The sequence below is a fragment of the Diadema setosum genome, chromosome 3 (assembly GCF_964275005.1).
Source record: "Diadema setosum chromosome 3, eeDiaSeto1, whole genome shotgun sequence".
In the NCBI taxonomy this organism is placed as follows: domain Eukaryota; kingdom Metazoa; phylum Echinodermata; class Echinoidea; order Diadematoida; family Diadematidae; genus Diadema; species Diadema setosum.
In genome coordinates, this window is record NC_092687.1 from 48,169,592 (window position 1) to 48,190,201 (window position 20,610).

A 20,610-nucleotide genomic window follows, 5' to 3' on the forward strand; every position below is an offset into this window, starting at 1 on the left:
ACCTTCCCACTCTATCGATCCCATGGTTTTTACCGGGTCTTTAAAGGGATGATACGGTATTGGTGGAGATGAGAATTGGGTTTTTCACTTTTTGCGAGATACCAAGAAAACACGTATGATGTAGTAAAGAACATACGATTTTAAGAGTAATTCGAAGTTTATTTGATGAAAATCGAGTTTGGAATGACTGAAACAGACTGAGTAAAACAAAGCGACCGGAATAAAGTGTGGGTCCACACTTTATAAAAAATCGCTCTTTTTTTTTTGTTGGATATCTTAATTAGCCATTTCCAAACCAATTTTCATCAAAGTAATGTGGAATTCCTCACAGAATTACATGATCTTTCATATTTCATGACAGGTTTTTCATTTTCTCACCAAAAAAAAAAGAAAAGAGTTAGAAACTTCAAATTAGGTCTCAACCAAAACTGTACGATCCCTAGCAAACCGATCCTCATTGTTCGTTAATAAGCAGGTGGGACATACAGTCATTGCAGAACACGTAGGTACCTACATACACACTCACACTATTAAAGCAGACAAGCACGCACGCACATACACACACACAAAACCCGCACGCAAACACACACACACACACACACACACAAACGCACGCAAACACGCACACACACGCACAAACGCACGCACATGCATACATACATACACTCATCAAACTTTTATTACCCCCATAGCAATTTCGTTATTCCCATTCTAATGCCATTAATAACGTAATTTACAAAGTTATCGATTTCGAATCATTTCCTTCATACAGAACAAAAATTAGTTATGTCTCGCCAGATGTGACGGATCTTTAACCTATGACCTATGACCTATAAATAGAGGTCATAGAAGCCCGCATCGCGATTCCGTCTGCTACTCGGCAAGTCGCTCGAGTCTCTCTCGCGCTGATCCCTCACCAGCTTTTTGTCCCATTTCTGTATAGAGTAAAGACGGAAGCAGTGAAAGAACAAAATCAATGCATGGGTTACCAGTTATAATGTAGAAAAAAAGTATTCTGCCGTCTGCTATTATCCACCAAAGAGTAAAACTGGTTGAGATCTCTGCTTATCAAGTTTTTCCCCCATAGCAACAGTTACAAAAAGAAAGAAATCAGGAAAATAAAGGTGTACAAACTGAAGCCCCATTCAAAAAAAGAAGGAACTGACGTCCTAAATCGATGAAAGCTGACACATAATATTTTAGCTTTCTTTTACATTATTAACAGCGTGATACATGTACGACAAAGTAGTAAAACAACATTAAATGTCGGTCATTTGGGAGTGGGTGAATTTTTTTTTCATAGCTCCAGACTTCATATCGTCACCATTTCAGCATCATTTCCACCACCATTGGCAACTCCGACTTCTTTACAGCTCCATCGCAGAAACTTCACATCACAACCATAAAAACCTCTCCCACAATCATTGGAATTTAGTTTTCCACGAACATGTCGAAGTGTCGTGATATGCTCAATCATGAAGCTAAAACCCCCGGTAAGTTATAGATCCATGATTCAATCTTAAAAAAAAAAAAAAAAAAAAAAAAAAAAAAAAAAAAAAAATGGATATTGGATATCTCTTTGGGGATTTACTGCTTTCCTTCTAAACCACAGAAAGCAATGAGGAAAGCCATCATTACGTTTGCAAGAAAACAAAAACCTTCATATCTCTATGTGAAAAAAAAAAGAAAACAATGAAATAATTTGCAGACTGCAAATTGCAATCCCATTCTGACCCACTTTAAAATGCTCCAGTGGAAATATTAAACAAAAAATGTTAATAAAATAAGTCACGCGATCGTTCTCGTTACCATGGTTACCAACCTTAACTCTCTTGGTGTACTTGTTATGCCAGGGTTGAGCCAAACAATCATTCTCCAGTAGTAATCTCCCATGAATGAGATCCTGGTAACACATGATCATGTACTCCTCACCGACAGACAGCTTCGGGCATGCGCACACGTGATTAATCGAAAGCTGGACCTGTGTCGGTAAAACAACAACAACAGCAAGACAAACACGATGATTGGACGGAAAGAATACAGACCTGTTCGATTTGGGTAATCTTTTATGTCTACATTTTTTTTTTCTTTTTTTTTCCCGTTTTTGCCATATAGCTTGGGGCTTGAGTAGGCATATGCCTCGCAATAGTTGATTTATGCGTATGACTGATTGCATAAACCATTAATCATGTTTTCGTCTTATTTTGGAATTCCCCCGATTATGGCCAACAAAGAGTGATTTAAAATATAAGTCTATACTTTGATCTCTACACAAGTGAATGCTGGTGATTACGTCAAAAGTTAAATGTTGATCGATTGATTTTGGAAGGTTAAAAAACGGACAAAAGAGGCACAATAAAGTCAGCGGTGACCTCAAACACGATTTTAGTTCTAACCATATATATATCAAGAGCAATATTTGGAACCTTCAAAGGGAACCCAGTCCAAAATAATATTCTGAGAAAAAAAAAAGAAGAGTTTAATAATACGAGTTCGGCGGTATAAATTTAATCAAAATAGGATGAAAAAAAAAAGAAGTTATAACATTTTGAAGCTTCGCTATTTTCGGGGAAACAGTTCTTGAACGGTCAAAATGAATATGCAAATGGCAGTTAAAGTAAGCATGCCATTCCCTCATAACTTACCAAATAGCTGTACATACATAAACATTTTGAAATTTCCAGTTTTTCATTCAAACGTATATTATACCCAAGGCTCAAATCCTTGTATATAACTGCTCACTATTCTGAAGTGACTTAAACAGAAATATTGTCATATTTTCGACTTCAATGACAAAAACATTGAATTTTCTTTTCTTTTTTTTTTTACACGATCAATGGAAAATTGTGAGGATATGACATGTTTAGATCACTCATTTGCATATTCATATCCACTGTATAAGACAAGAGCTGTTTTGCAGAAATTAGAAAAACGTCAAAATGTCATAATTTCCTTACTTTTCTTCTAATTTCAGTCAAATTTGTACTGTTGAACTTGAAAGATTTTACTCGTTTTTATCAAACTAACTTGTATTTGGACTGGATTTCCTCTTTAACAGGTTTTTCACAGGTACTCGAAATACAGCAAAGGGGCCGTCATTACACTTCAATCATAGGAGAAAATAAAAAATGCACTATATATTATACAAAGACGTTTCATTTTTTTTTTCTAAAGTGAAAACAAGTAATTGGACAATTCAACACGTTTTTGGTGAGACCTGATTGCTGGCTAAGAAGAAAATGCGAAGTTGTAGGTGTTTGAACGAATTGAAAGCAACGCTTGTAAATACTAGCAATGGTTTCTGGTTAGAGCAGTCAGAAAGTCAGTAAAGGACACGCAGAACTCACTTCTCCCGTAGGAATCTGAATATCGCTTGATTTGATCACGTGTTGAATGATGACAGTGACGGCTATTTCACCCCGACGCGACCCGTGAGAAAATCCTTGGACGACCGCATGGATTACTGTGAACATAGATAGAAATGAAATATGTTTTACCGAGGTATAATCAAACAAACAAAAATATCATATAGTTTCTGTAAAATCACTTTAAACAAAAACCGCTGTCATGATTTGACTGTTTTATTTGTGTTTGGAAGGTAACAAGAGTAGAGCATGCTGAATACATATTGTATTTAAAAAGAAGAGAGAGAGAAAACGTGAGGGAACATCAGCGTCGTAACACACGGAAATATGATCCTTAAATCCACAAACCCCTTTTTATTGATTTTCACTTTTAATCGTTTTGTTTTCATGGACCATATAATTGTTGTAAATACTAGTTGTCATATACAACATACTTTTTTTTTAGGATTCAAGCAAAAAGATGATGTGCTACATTGATTAAATCAGTGATCACTTATATTTATCCTAAATAATAATATTTCTCATTTTCTTTAATTTCTTTCTCCAACATGTAACAGTTGGATTGTGGTATAATTGAACATTTTCTTGTGACGTTCTGACGAATTGTCATCATTTACTTTCCAGTTACTTCGAGCTTGATATTCTCATGACATCACATTTTACTTGTAGTAATTTCATGAATATGTTAATCAAGGCAATAGTAGAATTACCACTGCCACTATAGCGGAAATATTTCTTATGAGAGAAGTTGGTGTGCCAATTATGGTATCTCTATGACAATCACAGCACATCGAAGGAAATGGTTCAAGAAGAAAATAATAAAAATCATTTAAAGTATCGACAGCAAGGAACCGACTTACTGTATTCGTACTCTTTTTCGAAGAAGACATTCTTTGAAATCTCGAAGTTGTAAGGACACAGCTCACAGTTGTCTGGAGGGATTAAAGGCACTGGTAAAAGAGAAAAAAAAAAGAACAACATGTGACACGGCATTATATTAATGACTGTATCATAAATGAAATGAATGATAGAACACCATTTTGGCATGACATTTTGATGAGCAAGGAGAAGACGTAAGAAAAAAAAAGTTCTTCGACTATATATCTTTATGGTCGACATGGACTTGCTGCCCATGGGTAGAATTATCATAATTATTCTTTTTTATTTTTGTTGGACATGCATAGGGTATCACATGGGGTTCATATTCTCCAAAATGTTATTAGACAACTACTATAAATCCCTGCTGCTGTACGAGATTCAAATGAAATTTAAATGGATGTTGGCATCTATCTCATCAGCATTTTCCACTTTAATATGACTCTTTCATATAAGACCTCCATAAATCTGTGAGATTTAAGCTAAAAGCGAATCAGCGAGCATAGTTTACACTGTTACAGCAGAGTATGGCTGATTCGGTTTTGCCGTCAGTCAAGAAAATTACAAGACTGCCCTCTATAGTTTTAACATTACATTCCGCACTAAGTTCAGAGTCCTCTGCAGTAGTTTGGTTCACAGATTTGAATTCAGCTTTGGATCAAATTAATAATCTTGGAAGGTTGTAGGTTTGGTCTCCGGTATTATTGATTGCTTGTGTTCTTGCTCGTTACTTTCTTTCTTTCTTTCTTTCCTTCTTTCTTTCTATTTTTTTTTTTTACTTTTCGTATTGTCTTATTTGCTTCCTTGATTCTTAAACGAATTAATGAATGAAAAATTTCCGCAACGAAAGGGATGTTGTTTTGGAGGTTGTTGAAAGCAGCAAATCAACAATATAAATTTTCAATAGAAAATTTGCTATTATGATGAATGACCACTGAGTGGTTAAGCAAACATACAAACAAGACTCAAACAACATTAATTCCATACATGGACATGATGGAGTAAAAAAAAAGGGGGGGGGGGAGATCTTTGGGCGTTATAGTTGAGGTGATTGGGACGCCTTGGACTAGACCTTTTTGATATTTGAATCTTTGAAAATACCATAGCCAGCATGGGATGCAGGGGCGGATCAAGGAATTCCGTAAAGAGGAGGCGCCTTTACAAAATAAAAAGGGTGGCCGGGCGCACGCCCCCTCCCCGTTTTTTTCCTTCTTATTTCTCTTGTTTTTTTTGTTTTTCTTCCTCCACTCTCCAACTATCACATGGTCCCCGCACCTGCACCCGCTATGGTGATAGGGCTTTTTCTGTTATTTCCCCGTCTCTCTGGAAAAAACTTCCTCTCCATATTCCTAATGCTGATAACGTTGATAAGTTCAAGTCATCATTGAAAACTTATCTGTTTACTCAACTTTAATTATGTTGTTTTGCTGCTGCATGTTATATCATAATACGTATATTTACATAATGCTATATTTTATTTTAATGTCATACTTCTTTTCTTCTTTTTTTTCCGGATCAATGCGCTCAGAAACATCAGAATTAAGCGCTATATAAATGTTATTCATAATCATTATCATTAAAAAATAAATAAAATAAAGAGAGGGCGCCCCCTCCCCCGGGCCCCGTGGATACCCACTGGGATGGGTGGGAGTATAAAAGGGTTTTATTATGATGTACCAAAATAAGAACAGTAAAACCATGGAGCTACAAGCGTTTCGTTTATAGCTCCATGGTAAAATGAAAAGAAGTCTTCAAGATGTCTACCGGAAAGTAAACATGGTAAACGAGAGATTAAAGGGACTCTACAATACTGGTTGAGGTGGGGATTCATGTTTTGAACATTCCTGAGTGAAATCATGAGAAACCTCTCATGAAATATGAAAGAGCATGTAATTTTAAGAAGGATTCAACGTTTATATGATGAAAATTGTTTTTCAAATGGCTGAGATATCAAACAAAAAAACTGACATTGATAAAAGGCGGCAGGCCACGCCTTTTATTAGGATCTCTTTGTTTCACCTTGTTTTTGGATATCTCAGCCATTTCAAAACCGATTTTCATCAAATAATCTTTTGATTCCCTTAGAATTGCATGCTCTTTGACATCTCATAGAGTGGTTTCTGAATATCTCGCAAAACGTTAAAAGCTAAATCCTCATCTCAACCAGAACTGTACAGTCCCTTTAACGTGAAAGAGATTCACTTTTGTTACTTCCATGGTTTCTTGGCTATGGGACTGGATGCTATCAAAGTCCCACGGCCATGAGGTCTGGTGCAAAAAATAAAAAATAAAAAAGAGCGTTAAAGCGTATCTTCCGCAGCACTAATCAAATCTGTAACTACTACTGTTATTGTCTTAGTTGCAGTTTGGATTTACCCTTCGTTTCAGTTTCAAGAATAAATCTGCTTTAACTGTATTACTTGTGTCCTTGCTTTCTCTATTATTTTAAGCGAATTGCGAAATAATATCAATAACATCAATTCTTTCTAAGGCAGAATTATATGTCATGTGACGTAGATTTCCTCTAGCCATTCATTTCCTGGGATTTTGGGCATTCCATCCATCAAAAATGTCTCGTCTATATTTATACCAGCACTGTGGGGGTAACCGCCGTATCGTAAACATCCAATAATGTCTTGGCGAGTTACGTGGCGTAGCTGCTGAGATCTCCCCGTGTATCATATTAGTACGGTTACCCCCGGGGAGATGTTATACACATACCAATGACATTGACTGGATCTACAGCCAATACTCGCTGCAGAGTTCGCACAGTTAAAGGCATTATTTACCTTTAGCAGATGAAACAGAAACCCAGCATTAGAGCTTCAAAAAAGTTCTAAAATGTGAGTTCAGGATAGAATCAATCATATGCACAAAATGGAACCAGATATAATCGATGTCAAGTATTGCTAAATATACAAAATGTGGACAATAGTTATAATACAAGTGTTTCGAGATTAAGCCATCTACAGTTATGGGTTAATGAGAAAAATAGCAATATTTCCTAATATTTCTGCTTTATTACAACATTTTTATATGATAGGATGTTTTGTGATACAACCATGACATTATACACCATGCATCAAAAGTGAAACATCTTGAACATTTTTAAATCACTGTTCACAAATGAACGCCTCAAGGGTGGCTGTTCTCATCAAGAAATATTCAGGATTTGCGTATACAATGTGAATGATTGTCTGTCTGTCTGTCTGTGTGTGAGAGAGAGAGAGAGAGAAAGGGAAAGAGAGAGAGAGAGAGTGCTATGAGAGAGAGAGAGAGAGAGAGAGAGAGAGAGAATGGATACTTGTTTTTGTGGAATATAATAATGAGTATGAATTATTCTATATTTTGGCACCGTTTTCAATATTCAGAGAAGACTGAGTTTCCTTTGAGAATGGAGGAAATGAAAATGAAAGACAAGATTATGGTCACCTTGAGTATGGAAGAAATATTGAAGTCCTCTTGAGTATATGGAAAATACATGATATATCCTAAAACTATAAGTAGAAGAAAGTAAAACAATGTGGTCCTATAATAAAAGGTGGGTTCCGTCTTTTGTAACAACCTTATTGTATCTGGATATCTCGGCCGGCCATTTCAAAACCAATTTTAGAATAATTTTCAAATAAAATTTGAATTTCTCTTAGAATTGTATCATTATGCTCTTTCATACCTCACAAGTACAGAAATTTCACCAATACAGAAAACCAAACCAAACAAGTAGTTTCTGATTATCTTACAAAAACCGAGCACCCATTTCAACCAAGACGATTCCTTTAGAAATATCACAAATACAGAAATAAAACCAAATCAAACAAGTGGTTTCTGATAATCTTACAAAAAACTGAGCATCCATTTCAACCAAGAATATCCCTTTAGAGATTTCACAAAAACAGAAATAAAACTAAACCAAACAAGTGGTTTCTGATTATCTTACACAAAACTGAGCACCCATTTCAACCAAGACTATCCCTTTAAGCAAAATATTGCTGGCCAGAATCGAGCTGCGATAAGTTGCTATATAGCTATAGATTATGGTTTAGGTATTCATGCACTGCAAAACATCGGTCTTAGATTTAACACCAATGATGTTAAATCTAACACCGATCAAATGTCAATAGAGGACCACACCCACAGGTGTATAGAAAATATGTAGTGATGGTGCTGAAAAGTGTTACCTGGTACTTCGTGGCGTTAATTTGACACAGACTGTAAGTGGTGATATTTTTAACACTGCGCTGGTGTTAATTCAACAGTGAAACTGCATGGTGTTGATTTGATATTGCTGGTGTTAATGTCAATGATATAACACCCGTCCATCCTCAATGGGAGACCACACCAACTGTTGTTACTGTGGTGTAAATCTGTTCACAACTTTTTGTTTCCAAAAATGAAGTACTTTATCGGCAAATTCTTGATCATCTTGTTGAAGTTCAACAACAACAAAACAACAACAACAACAACAACAAAAAACAACAACCAACAACAACAACAACCCAGTAACTAAGAAACTATTTTAAAAATGATTATACATTTTGAAGTGACATCCGGAGATGTCAATCTAACACCATAAATTAGCACCGGAAATTTAACACCAGCTCTGTATTTCATATCTAACACCGGGCTTTTTGCTGTGTGTACTTACTTCAGGCACATTGAATGTACCTGATGAGTAGCTTGGCTTTGTGGCATTATTTGCAGTACATGTACTGGTATATTAATTATGGACTGGAAAATATCTTGTGTATTTATTTTGTAGTTTCACGTGTGGGTGAAAATCCGCGTAGCTTCGTTAAACATCTTTCTTTGTTTATTTTTTTCTTTTCTTCTACTTGATCAATTCCCTTCCAGTCTGGAAGTTCAAACTATCCTCCCGAAAGAAACCGCGGCGTAACCATGGTAACAATCTATGCATCTATGCAGAAAAGGTTGTCATGATAAAGCTATACAGGGATGTACTATAGGGATATTATGGAGGGTTCTATTCGAAAGGCAGACTTTCAGCAGTTAAATCTATATTGGTTATTAATGCATCTTGTCCATCAGTTGAGGGGTGGTAATGTGGCATGCTTTTTTGTCCTATGCCGATGACCATGTTTACAAACAGCAGCGCAACTGTGCGACGAGTTAAGCTGTTGAAACCATAAATAATTCAACTTGCTGTGTTTTCTCCGTGCCACGAAAATGAACTCATTGTTTAAAGTTTTCACCAAGAAAAAAAAAACGAAATTAAATATCATGAGTCTCAAGATTATTAATGTCTTCTAAAAGGTCTACAAGAAATCTTGAGAAACAGACAAGAATTGTTATTTGCAGTTAGGGTTAGGAATGGACTAAAAGACAATATCCACATCACCATGGCTGTGGTCACCTACGTCACAAATCGATTAGATTTACGATGCAGCTACCACAGTGCTTCTCTGTTCCATTTCTACAACCTGTCTCATTACTTTCTCTCCTCTCCACAGCACCATGATTATAAAACATAAAAACAAGCATTCCACGATGGCTCTGTCTGAAACAATGAGGTCATTGTAAAAACAGGCTCACATCGTCCGCAACCGACACCTATAAACCATCTGCAATAAATAAGAGGAGAATTTTGGTGAAAATAAGGATGATGGCAAGAACTGAGGTAGAGAAGCAGACGATGGCCATCATGGAGACTGTTGTCATGGTGATAGAATTAGATAATGGACCTCTCTTGATGTCTGGCGAAGAAGATGTAGACGAACATGATGTTGAAAACGATTAGGACGACGACAACAGTAATTTTGAAAATGACAGCGATGAGGGAGGATTAAATGAGGATGAAATCAATGATGATGATGATGATGATGATCGTGACGACCATGGTAACGACAATCGCGGTGACGATGATTGTGGTGACAGCGTTAAAAACCCTAAAACAATGTAAGGGGGTGTTGCAAGAAAGTCGAGTTGCAATCAATCGCAAATATCTATTTCAAAATTTGCAATAGATATTTGCGTTGCAACTTGCATTCAGTTGCAAGTTTCCGTTGCAAGAAGGGAGTTTGCAGCAATCACAGTGCACTCCGGTTATAACGAGCACGGACAACGAAGTAAAAATTCAGGCCGCAACATAATCCACTCTATGTGTTCCTTTCGTTTCTTTGAACGAAAGAAAACCGCCGCCGGTCCCATGGACTTCCTTATAACGGGAGTCCACTGTAATTGCAACTTCCTTGCAACAAGCCGTAAGATGGATCAACGAAAGTGTGATGAAACACTTCTCTCCCAGAGAACATAGACTAGTCACGTGATTGACTGTGCGCTGTAAATCACACGGACAATAGAGCCGACATTGAGCATGGCACGCTGTTCTAGTTAAAGTGTACAAGAGGTCAATGGCAAGGTATGTGAAGGTATGCGACGACATGTTTGTGGTAACAAGGTTAGCGAGCTATTGGGTCGGTCTGACACAATCAGGATGCAGCTAGCTTGTTTGGTGTCTGTCTGAGTTATGACTTCAATAATGACGCCAAGAAATATTCATCAAGTGAGTCACCACTGAAAAACTCGTCGGCAGTCGCTTTATATCTTCGAATTCAAATAGTGAGCGAAAAAAAAAAGAATAACGGTTAGGTGAGATCATGTTTTCCTTTGCTATATCCCTGTTCTTGCTTTTTTTTTCACTTTTTATGAAGTGATGTGAGCACACGCACAATGTACATTGGGTAAATTTGTCGCCTTGGACTATGATATAAGCGCAGGACAAATATTAAATACATCGTGGTGTTGAGATTGGCGAGTACAATTTAGAGAACCACAAAGATGTAGAGAAATATCGACACCGTTTTTATGACGATAATAAAACCTATGCTTATGAACATATGATTTGCAAAGATATTAACTTGATATACAGTGGTTATGAAAATCGTGTGAAACACAGAAAAAAATATTGGCAATTACGTGTAGTTTTTTAACTACATGTATATTTTCAACAACTTTGGGATAGTTGTAATGTATTAATCAGGAAACTTTGATGGAGAAACCGGCCATACCATTTTTCCTGATTTTTTTCTAGACTCATAGTGTTCCATATGTCTTACGTTATAAACTTTGTCCAATTTTATCCTCTTAGACTATTATCACAACTAGAAATGTCGCTATGGCAACTGGCATGCATCCGCCATAATGCATGGTTCTCCCAATAAGTTTGTAGTACGTCTTGACAATGTCTGATGACAGTTTCACGTACGTTGTAATTATTGGCAAAAAATTATATTACATCTTTGTCACAAATGTGGAGATTGTTCACTTTCTTTGAAATAAATTGGATCAATGGCTATACCATGTAAAGAGTTGGTATTATGTAAATTGACGATTGTTACTTGACCTTTGACCATTTTATATGCATTGACCAATTTCCAAAGTATGGAGAAAAATTTAAATTTCTGCATTAAATGGTGAAATTTCAGCATTTTAATCTGGCCTTTGATCCTTGACCTTTGACCGCGTGACCTTAAAATTACCCAGGGAACCAATCATTAAGTACATGCATAGATATGTACTAAGTTTTATGATGATACCTTGAGTCACTTCCTAGATATGGAGGAAAAAGTGAAATTTAGCACATTCACTTGACCTTTAATTTTTTAACCTTTGATCTTTTGGCCAAAAACTATCCTAGATAATCTTTATTGGAAAACACATGCAAACACTAAGGCTCAATAAAACACCTTCAGGTGTTACATAGATATGAAGGAAATAAAGTGGTATTTTGAGGAGTTGACCTTGACCTGACCTTTTGACCCTTGAACTTTGACCTCATGACCCCCAAATTCCCAAGAGAATCATTGTCAGGCAGTGCATGCACACGTACTACGTTTCATGAGGATACCTTGGACCATTTCCGAGATAAGGAGAAAAAGGTGAAATTTTAGCACTTTCTCTTGACGTTTTACCTTTGACCTCACGACCCGAAACTTGCTCTAAGGAATCTTTCTCTGGTAATACATGTATACACTAACTTTCAAGAAAATACCTTCAGGCATGGCATAGATATGGGGGAAATAGTGAAATTTTCAGCACTTGACCTTGCCTTTGACCTTTGACCTTGAGTATGTGCACTCAAAAGTTGATAGGCACAACTTCGTCCACTCATGCATACATGCCAAGTCTCATTTGGATACCTCATACAGTTTTTTTTTTAGTTACGCTGTCCACAAATTTGATTATGCCCATGTACTTTGCCCGATAAAGTAAACGCAGGAAAAACGAATGTCGATTTTTGGCATCCATTGATATCCGTTAAAATGTGTTTCAAGTCACCTTTATTCTTTGGACTGACGTTTATCTTCCGGTGATTTCCGTCAGAGCGGCGAAAAAAAAAAAATGGGCATGCGCAAAGTTTTTCCTCGCAAAAAACGGATAGCGCGATATGACCCTTGTCCGACAGTTGTACGTTTTGTCCTATCTGTGCTGTATTTTACTGTACGGACGGATTGAAGGAAATTGAAAATTGAAATTGAAAATTGAAATAAAAAAAAAAGGACGGACAAACCAAAAACATCGTGTCTCCGGCGACACTTCGTCGCTGAGGAATAAAAACCATATGAAAACTGTCCTTCACATTGACATACGTGTAAATGAGAGGAATCGGATTTGAAGTGTAACCCACTTCATTTCAGGGAGTTGGAGCAGTGTATCCAATGCTATGGGTGTTATGTACCAATCGGCACTCAAAGCACATAAAGGGTTCAGCCATTTGAGGATAAGATGTCGATGTATTTTGAAGTACTTAATACTGTCCATCAATATCATGCTTCAGAAGCACTGATATGTTTCAAATTTCAAAATTTGTCCTAGGCTGTCATATTATCAGGCACATGATGTTAGAAAACTTTAGACATCTTGGCAAACGTCATCATTATCTCGACCAAATCATTTTCGTCTTGCATTTTTATTTTGGCCAAAGTAACGGTCACTCACATTAATATCCACATGACAATGGGTGGATGCTTGGTAGTCTAAATTATCTCGTTCGATGTTTGTCTGTTTGTTTTGTTTCGTTTTTTTTTTTCAGATCATTGATCTGTCAGATCAATAATTTTGACAGAACAATTGAAATAAAATTTGGCTAATTTCCATTTTCCTTGTAAAAACCGAATTAAACCGATTAAAACCAAAATAAAGTAAAGTTGCAACAATTCGGTAAGATAGATATATCAAAGTTTTGGCATCTTACAGAATTTGTATTCAATAAAATACAACTAGTCGTTTTCAAATGACAGCAACTATTACATGTTCAATTTTATTACCAACTTTCAAGGTGTCCAGCTTTTAAAGAGGAAATCCCCCAAATAAATAACGTTTAAAAGAAAGAGCAAAGCATTCCCCACAGAACGTTCAAAAAATGTCAAATGTCGGATCAGAAATATTGAAGGAAGATAAGACATTTTGGAATTTAACATTTCTTCGGAAAACATTTCTTGACCAGTCCTTCAGAATATTCAAATGAGTGATCAGATGATGTCACGCCCCCAATATTTTCTTATGGATATTATATATGAAATTCGGGAAAAATTGTTGTTTTTAGCTATTACTACATGCAGGTAAACTCATACGCCCATACCAAAATATATCAAAGTAAACATTAGTTGTTGTTTTCATTTTTTTTTTTTTTTGGGGGGGGGGGGGGATGGTCTTAAAGCAGGTCTTATATTTACACAGCTGAAATCTGTATATGAAATGAATAAAAAATTGGGAGAACATGACATCATTACCTTGCTGATTTAAATATTCATAACGACTGGTCAAGAAGTGTTTTCCAACAATTTGAGAATGTCAAAATGCAATAACATCCTTATTTGCTATCCGATTTTCGATCATTTTTGCAGAGTTCTGGACGATTTTTTTTTTCTTTCTTATGAAGGAACCAGAAATGGAGTGGATTTCTCCTTTTTATAAGGTAAAAGCCCCGTAAAGTTCTGATGGTTTACCTAATGACCACATGCGCTTCGGTGGTGCCATCGCTCGGTTACAGTTCGGAATTCCGAAGGTTCATTATTATTATTATTATTTTTTTTAATTAGTCTAAAAATCAAATAAGGTCCTCTTTCCAAAGGTGCGTTGGTTGAAAAATGAAACAAGGTTCATTATTCCGTACTTTCGTTTGTTTTGGAGAGGAAATGAGGTTCGTTATTCAGAAGGATTGTTAGTTTGAAAAAAAAAAAAAAAAAGGTTCAGGATTCTGAATATAATAATGTTCTTAATTCCGAAGGTTCGGTATACGTATATGCACCATTTTGTGATTTTCGGATTAATGGACCATAATATAGGTTTTCCCGGCCAATTTCGCACTTTTTTCAGTCTAATTCGTAATTGCTGCATTCAATTTAGCACAATGTAGCCTAGACGGCATGTTCGGTATTTCAATTTTATAATCTTTTCATTCAAATTCATTTTGGAGCATTCAAATTACCTTTTACGTCATTCGAATCAGAACTTTTTCAGTTCAAATTCGTAAGAACAGCACCATTTCGCAAATCGTTCATTCAAATTAGCACGATATAGTCACGTGATCACGTATACGCTGCGCTCATTCATTCGAATTCATTCTTGGGCATCCAATTTCGCATTTACTGCAGTCAATTTAGCAGACACGTTTATGCTTTTATTCTGATATCACCTTTGCAACAGTACTTTCAAAATATGTGTATGTGTTTATAATCTTCGATAGCATTATTTCATTCACAGATACATTGATCTTAAGTTTGTTTTGTCAATAATTGGGAGAAGGAGGTTTCAATTTACATCGTGATTATTTCTTTCATCTGCATGTTTCATTATTTTCATTTGGTGGGTGCTAGATTGCGTTAATTATCATTAGGAATGAATAAAAGTTCTTGGATCAGCTCTAGCCATCAGTACTATCATTTTGTCAAGGTTATTACCCTCAAATGCTTCTATGATTCTTTCCCTGTCTTCTTGAGATATACGCCTGTATCTAACTCGTGCTGCCATGACTGGACATAAGAAAGTGAAGTGAATCTATGGTACTGGTGCAAGCATGGCATGTATAGTTCTGATAACATGTATGGAAGAGCAACGAACAGAACAATAAACACGAGGTATTTAGGGTCAAAGATACCTTTTACTATATACTTGACAGTGTGTGGATGAAACAAGAATTCACATTTAAATACGTATAAATCACGGTTCTCACCTTTTCAAAATAGAAATAACATTACGCCAATTTGAATGAACATGTTTGGAATTTGACTGCCCATACGCGAAATTGAATGACTGAAATACCATTTTCCGCCAGTGCTGGCGAATTTGAATGACTGAAGAGCACGTGCCAATTTGAATGCCCGTTTTACGAATTCGAAAGGTAAATGTGCGAATTTCATTGACCGAAATGCTAGATTGAACGAACAAGTTGCAATTTTGAATGACAAAATGTGCAGTGACGAGGATTTTCGCTAAATTGAATGAACCTTTTATTAAATGGACTGATAAAAGTGCGAAATTGGCCGGGAAAACCTATATCATTTTCGGATTAAGAAACCCCATTTAATTTTCATTCTGATGAACAGCTACACGTATAATACGGAATTTGTGTGTTTCAGAATAACTAACCTTATTTTCTGATTTGTGATCATTTGGGATAACGGACATCACCCCATCGTTCAAAATATTAATGTTACAGCATTTGAAAGTGGTCTAATATACTTTCAATGCATTGTTTCACTTCTGTTCGAATAAGAAAACTCAGGTCAATCATGAGTTGGTCTAATATACTGTCAATGCATTGTTTCCCTTCTGTTCGAATAAGAAAACACAGGTCAATCATGAGTTGGTCTAATATACTGTCAATGCATTGTTTCCCTTCTGTTCGAATAAGAAAACACAGGTCAATCATGAGTTGGTCTAATATACTGTCAATGCATTGTTTCCCTTCTGTTGGAATAAGAAAACACAGGTCAATCATGAGTTGGTCTAATATACTTTCAATGCATTGTTTCCCTTCTGTTCGAATAAGAAAACACAGGTCAAAGGTCAATCATTAAATTCTCGTTTTCTGCCACCTTGGCTTTACTTTGAAGTCAGCTCCCGAGGTTAACTATTTTTTTTTTCTTTAAAAGTGGTCTAATTTGGGTTGTCTGGTTGCTGTTTTCATCCTTTTTGTTTCTTTTCTCTTTTAACCAAACGCCATTTCCATTATACTTCTATATAGTCTCTAAGATTTTGACATTTCACGTGGGTATTACAAGGCTTTATCTTTTCTTTTTAAGTTGGAACTTAATAACACTTTCTGAAAGGGTTGGACTGAAGCTAGAAGTTCATCTTTCTGTAGCAGAAGAAGGGTTTCCATTGGTTGACATAAATCATGCCTTTAGGTGACTCCTCAAAGGTCATTATCGGCAACAAGTCTTACCTTGTGGAGTGGGAACCATGAGCTCTGTGGTTGGACCCGAGTCGACGATCGCCTCGCGGGTGATACACACACCTGACGTGTACTCGGGAAACTGGTCACATGACAGATAGGTCGGCCAGGAGATGTTATACGGCACGATGATTGGTTCACAGTCTGCGCGTACGCTCTCACAAAGACTCTTGCACGGCGGCACGGGATCTTCCATGAAGCCGACGGTGCAAATAGGCGCGTAGATGGCGCAGAGAAAGAATGTCAAGTTGCTGTTACAGTTGGTTTCTACGAGTGGAAGAAACTGTTCTATGGCTAGCTTGGCGTTTTCCTGCGTACTGTGGTGAAGTAGGTTCGGCATGCGCGTAAGGTTGTAAGGCATGCCGTGACACATTGGTAGCTCCACCGGTTGGCATTCGGGGCGATTCTCAACTACCATGTTACGCACCGGGACGAGTAGCGTCATAAAGCACACCAGGTATCGTAGGCCCGCTGCGTGTGAGGAGGAATTCGCCAGCGACGGTCTTGGGAAGCTGGACCGAAAGAAGTCTCTGGCTCGAAACCCCATTATTCTAGTCTCTCTTTTCTTGCAAAGACGGAAAACAAAGAAAGTTTCTCTCAGTTTATCTCTCTTAGAATTTTCTCACCACGTGCCTCACTCCTTTCCTTGGCTTCTTCCCTAAAATATTTCGGAAGAGAAATGATGGAATAAACTGGAAAAATGTAGCAGATTCCCAACGGGTTCCTGTTATAGATCTTGATTTTGTCGGTCAGAGTCGCACAAATAAATGAGCACACTATTTGGTCTGTGGTACATTCAGCGATGTAACAAAATGGGACTATTCTAGAGCTGAAAATGAATCCTTACAGTCTACCAGAGAGGGTGACTGATCTGCTACGTATACCAGATCTCTGGTCCTGTCTGCTCGCCACTCACCACTGGAGTGATCGCTTCATCACTTCCCACCTCTCATTATAAACCTCGTGTAAGCACATCGACGGAGAAACAATACTTCTAGCGTTTGGTAACTTCTCAACTTATAACCCAATCTTAGACCAGAGTGGTTTTCCGCAAAAATGCGTCACTTCGCTGAGGTTCGTTGTGCTTTCTTTCCCATGTGAACCAGAGTTTCTTTTTCCATGCAACAGTGGTAATAAATAAATGAATGATTGAAGTTCAGGCCATGGAGGTTAACACACTATCCAGCTAACCACTTAATCTTCTTTCTTCGGCAGACGTGACGGATGGAGAATTTTTTTCTAGTGGGAAAATATCCCGATAAAACAAGCCACGAGCAAGCAGTGAAGGCGTGTCGTCTTCACTGCAGAACGGTGTTGAAGCGTCAAGAGAAATAGGGCGACCTCAGGTGAGCTAACTAGTTAGCTTCCACTCTTGTCATGACGTCACAATGGTTGATGAATGATGTCATCTCGATGACGCTTGTCAGGTCATGTGACACCCTGCAATGAAAACCAGCAAAACACCATGTTAAGTTATCCATGCTGCCGTTTTTATTCGTGTGCTTTAGATTATGCCATGATTCAAACAATAGCTCTCACGCGTTTATGTGTGTTTGTGTGTGCTATATAAACATGATAGAGATAATTCATGGCTATTTCTTTCACTTTACAACTCAGAAGCTATACGTGAGTATAGCAACAGATGAATGTGAAACAGCGATGTAGCATGTCCCCCCCCCCACCTCCGCCCCACCCTCTCTCCCTCTTTTTTTATTTCTTTCCTCTGCTCTCTCTTTCTCTCTCTCTCACCCTCCCTCTCTCTCTCTCTCTCTCTCTCTGTCAATCTACCGCACCTCATATTCTGTGTTTTTGCTCAAAGACAGCCAGAGAAACAAGCACGGCAAACATGGATCAATGTTATCACGCACGAACAATGGCGGGTTCGGAGTCGTTGCACTTTCGATCATTCAGCCAACTTTAGTGTTCTCCAAGTTTAATTGATACCACCCACGGAGATATCGTCACCCTACCTTTCACTTGTCACTTCGTTAGAATCCGTCCATGTCTGTTGGGACGGCGTATAGTGTGTCATTCAACAGCTTTTCAACTTTTTGTTTTTCTTGCAAAGCTTTCGTAAAATATAATTTACTCAAACGAAATAAAAAAAAAAAATGCTGTTAATCAATGGTACGCATGAATTTGATTCAACACACTCAGAATCACAGTTGCGGATCCAGGGGGAGCCACCGGGCGCGCGCCCCCAATTCCCTGTACTTTTGCTAAAACAAAAGAAATAAAAAGGAAAAATAAAGGGGTGCGTGTGCCCCCCCCCCCTTTTAATTTTGTATAGGCGCCCCCTCCTTACTGAATTCTTTTATCCTCCCCTGGAATCATTACCATCTTATTGAAGAATATGAGTCTCCCTCAGATTTACCCTATTACGAATCATTTCGGCAGCTGGCCATCGAGCCTTGGTTTGGAGTCCTGCCAGAAATATGCCTTTGTAATTCAGCGAGTATCAACATTTTCATGATGTTTTCCCGCCATTTTTCCTTCATTTCAGATGATTTTGATTCATCACCTCTCGCTCGTGAATGCTGATATTTCCCTCCATTCATCATCACGTCTGGTGGTTTTTCCTTTTCTTTTCAGACAGTGCTTTAAGTTTGAATATTCAACACGAATTTGGCAAAGAATAGAAGGTGATTATTACCCAAGTTGATATAAATCATTAAGTTATACCAGGCAACAACAGCAACACAATACAGATGTTTAGTTTCAAGCACAACGAGTAGTGCCTTGTTCTACTTTTTGTTTACAATGTTTCGTTCCTGTATAGACAAAATATGTAACATAGCTCCAAGGAGGTACCTCATGTTATTCACTGATAAAACGTATTGTCGTTGTGACATTTGAAAAAAAAATAAAAACCATGATATTAACTTGTTATAGTTGCTGATTGAATAACATTTAACTTTCTTTCTTCAGGTCAACGAGATCTAATAACGAACTCAAATCATTAACATTATTATCACAATCGTATATAACTCATATTATAAACATCGCAGGTGACCCGCAATCGAGTTTTTTTTTTTTTTTTTCGTCGAAATGTTTTTTTTTTTATGTGTGTGTGTTTGTGTGTGTTATCTTTGATCTCATTAATAAAATGAAAAGATAGTGAGCTGAGTCAGTGAACGAATGAATGAATTATGAATGAATAAATCAATGAACAACTGAATGAACGATTGAAAGACTGATTATAAGTAGGCCTAAATGACCGAGTGAATAAATGAGTGAGTGAATGAATGATAAAGGAGTGAATGAATTAATAAATGAAAGGTTGAATGGTTTATTACAGTGGACTCCCGTTATAACGAATTAAGTCCTCGGGACCGGCAGTTTTCTTTCGTAATAACGAAATCTAGTTACAACCGAACGAATAAACAATAAAAATACATTTTGGGCTAATAGCTAGAGCAGATAATGTTGCGGCCTGAATTTTTATTTCGTTGTAACCGGAATTTCGTCATAACCAAATGATAACCGTGTTCGTTATAAAGGGAGAGCAATATAACTGATATTACCTAGGCAAACTTTAAAACTTACGATTGTCATGAAAATTCTACTCACCGAGCACGGTATCAGAACATGTCTTGGTCCAGCTCCTCGATTGACCCCGTATCCACCTTCCTAGATCTTCTCCGTTACTATTCCCTATTCTAGGTAACTGATCGTATTAGAAGTTGAAAAAGAACGGTATGTATACCTTACGTTGCAAGAGTGAAAAGGCCCGTATCCGCTATTTCAAAAGAAGGTGTCGGATTCCAGAACCCCTCGCAACCTCGAAGTATAGCAATCGTCGATCGGGCATTCGAGAGCCATACGACGACGACTGCGATCGTCTGGTGATCGCGCCAGAGGCCGATGTGACGAGCACTGCAGCGAACGAACGAGCGATGTCAAACTCAAACGTGAAGACCTAATCTGACGCCAAAATCTGTCTCCTCTCCACAA

The 20,610-nt window shown here is 37.4% G+C and overlaps 1 protein-coding gene across 1 annotated transcript; it reads right to left on the reverse strand.

The window, feature by feature from the left end:
* Positions 1-824: 824 nt before the first annotated feature.
* Positions 825-17,154, reverse strand: LOC140226476 (secreted frizzled-related protein 4-like). Its single transcript, XM_072306942.1, has 5 exons — positions 16,648-17,154; positions 4,226-4,315; positions 3,348-3,463; positions 1,823-1,981; positions 825-935 (listed from the first exon to the last, which is right to left on the reverse strand). The coding sequence occupies exons 1-5, from the start codon at positions 17,099-17,101 to the stop codon at positions 831-833; spliced, it is 924 nt and encodes a 307-aa protein (XP_072163043.1). The 5' UTR covers positions 17,102-17,154; the 3' UTR covers positions 825-830.
* Positions 17,155-20,610: the final 3,456 nt, after the last annotated feature.

Excerpts from the sequence above, each read along its gene's own strand:
- LOC140226476 (XM_072306942.1), bottom strand. The coding sequence starts at position 17,101 with ATGACGCTACTCGTCCCGGTGCGTAACATGGTAGTTGAGAATCGCCCC. Across the intron at positions 1,982-3,347 it reads TTCAGATTCCTACGGGAGAA|GTCCAGCTTTCGATTAATCA; the intron begins GTGAGTTCTGCG and ends TTACCGACACAG. Across the intron at positions 936-1,822 it reads AGTACACCAAGAGAGTTAAG|AAATGGGACAAAAAGCTGGT; the intron begins GTTGGTAACCAT and ends TACTCTATACAG.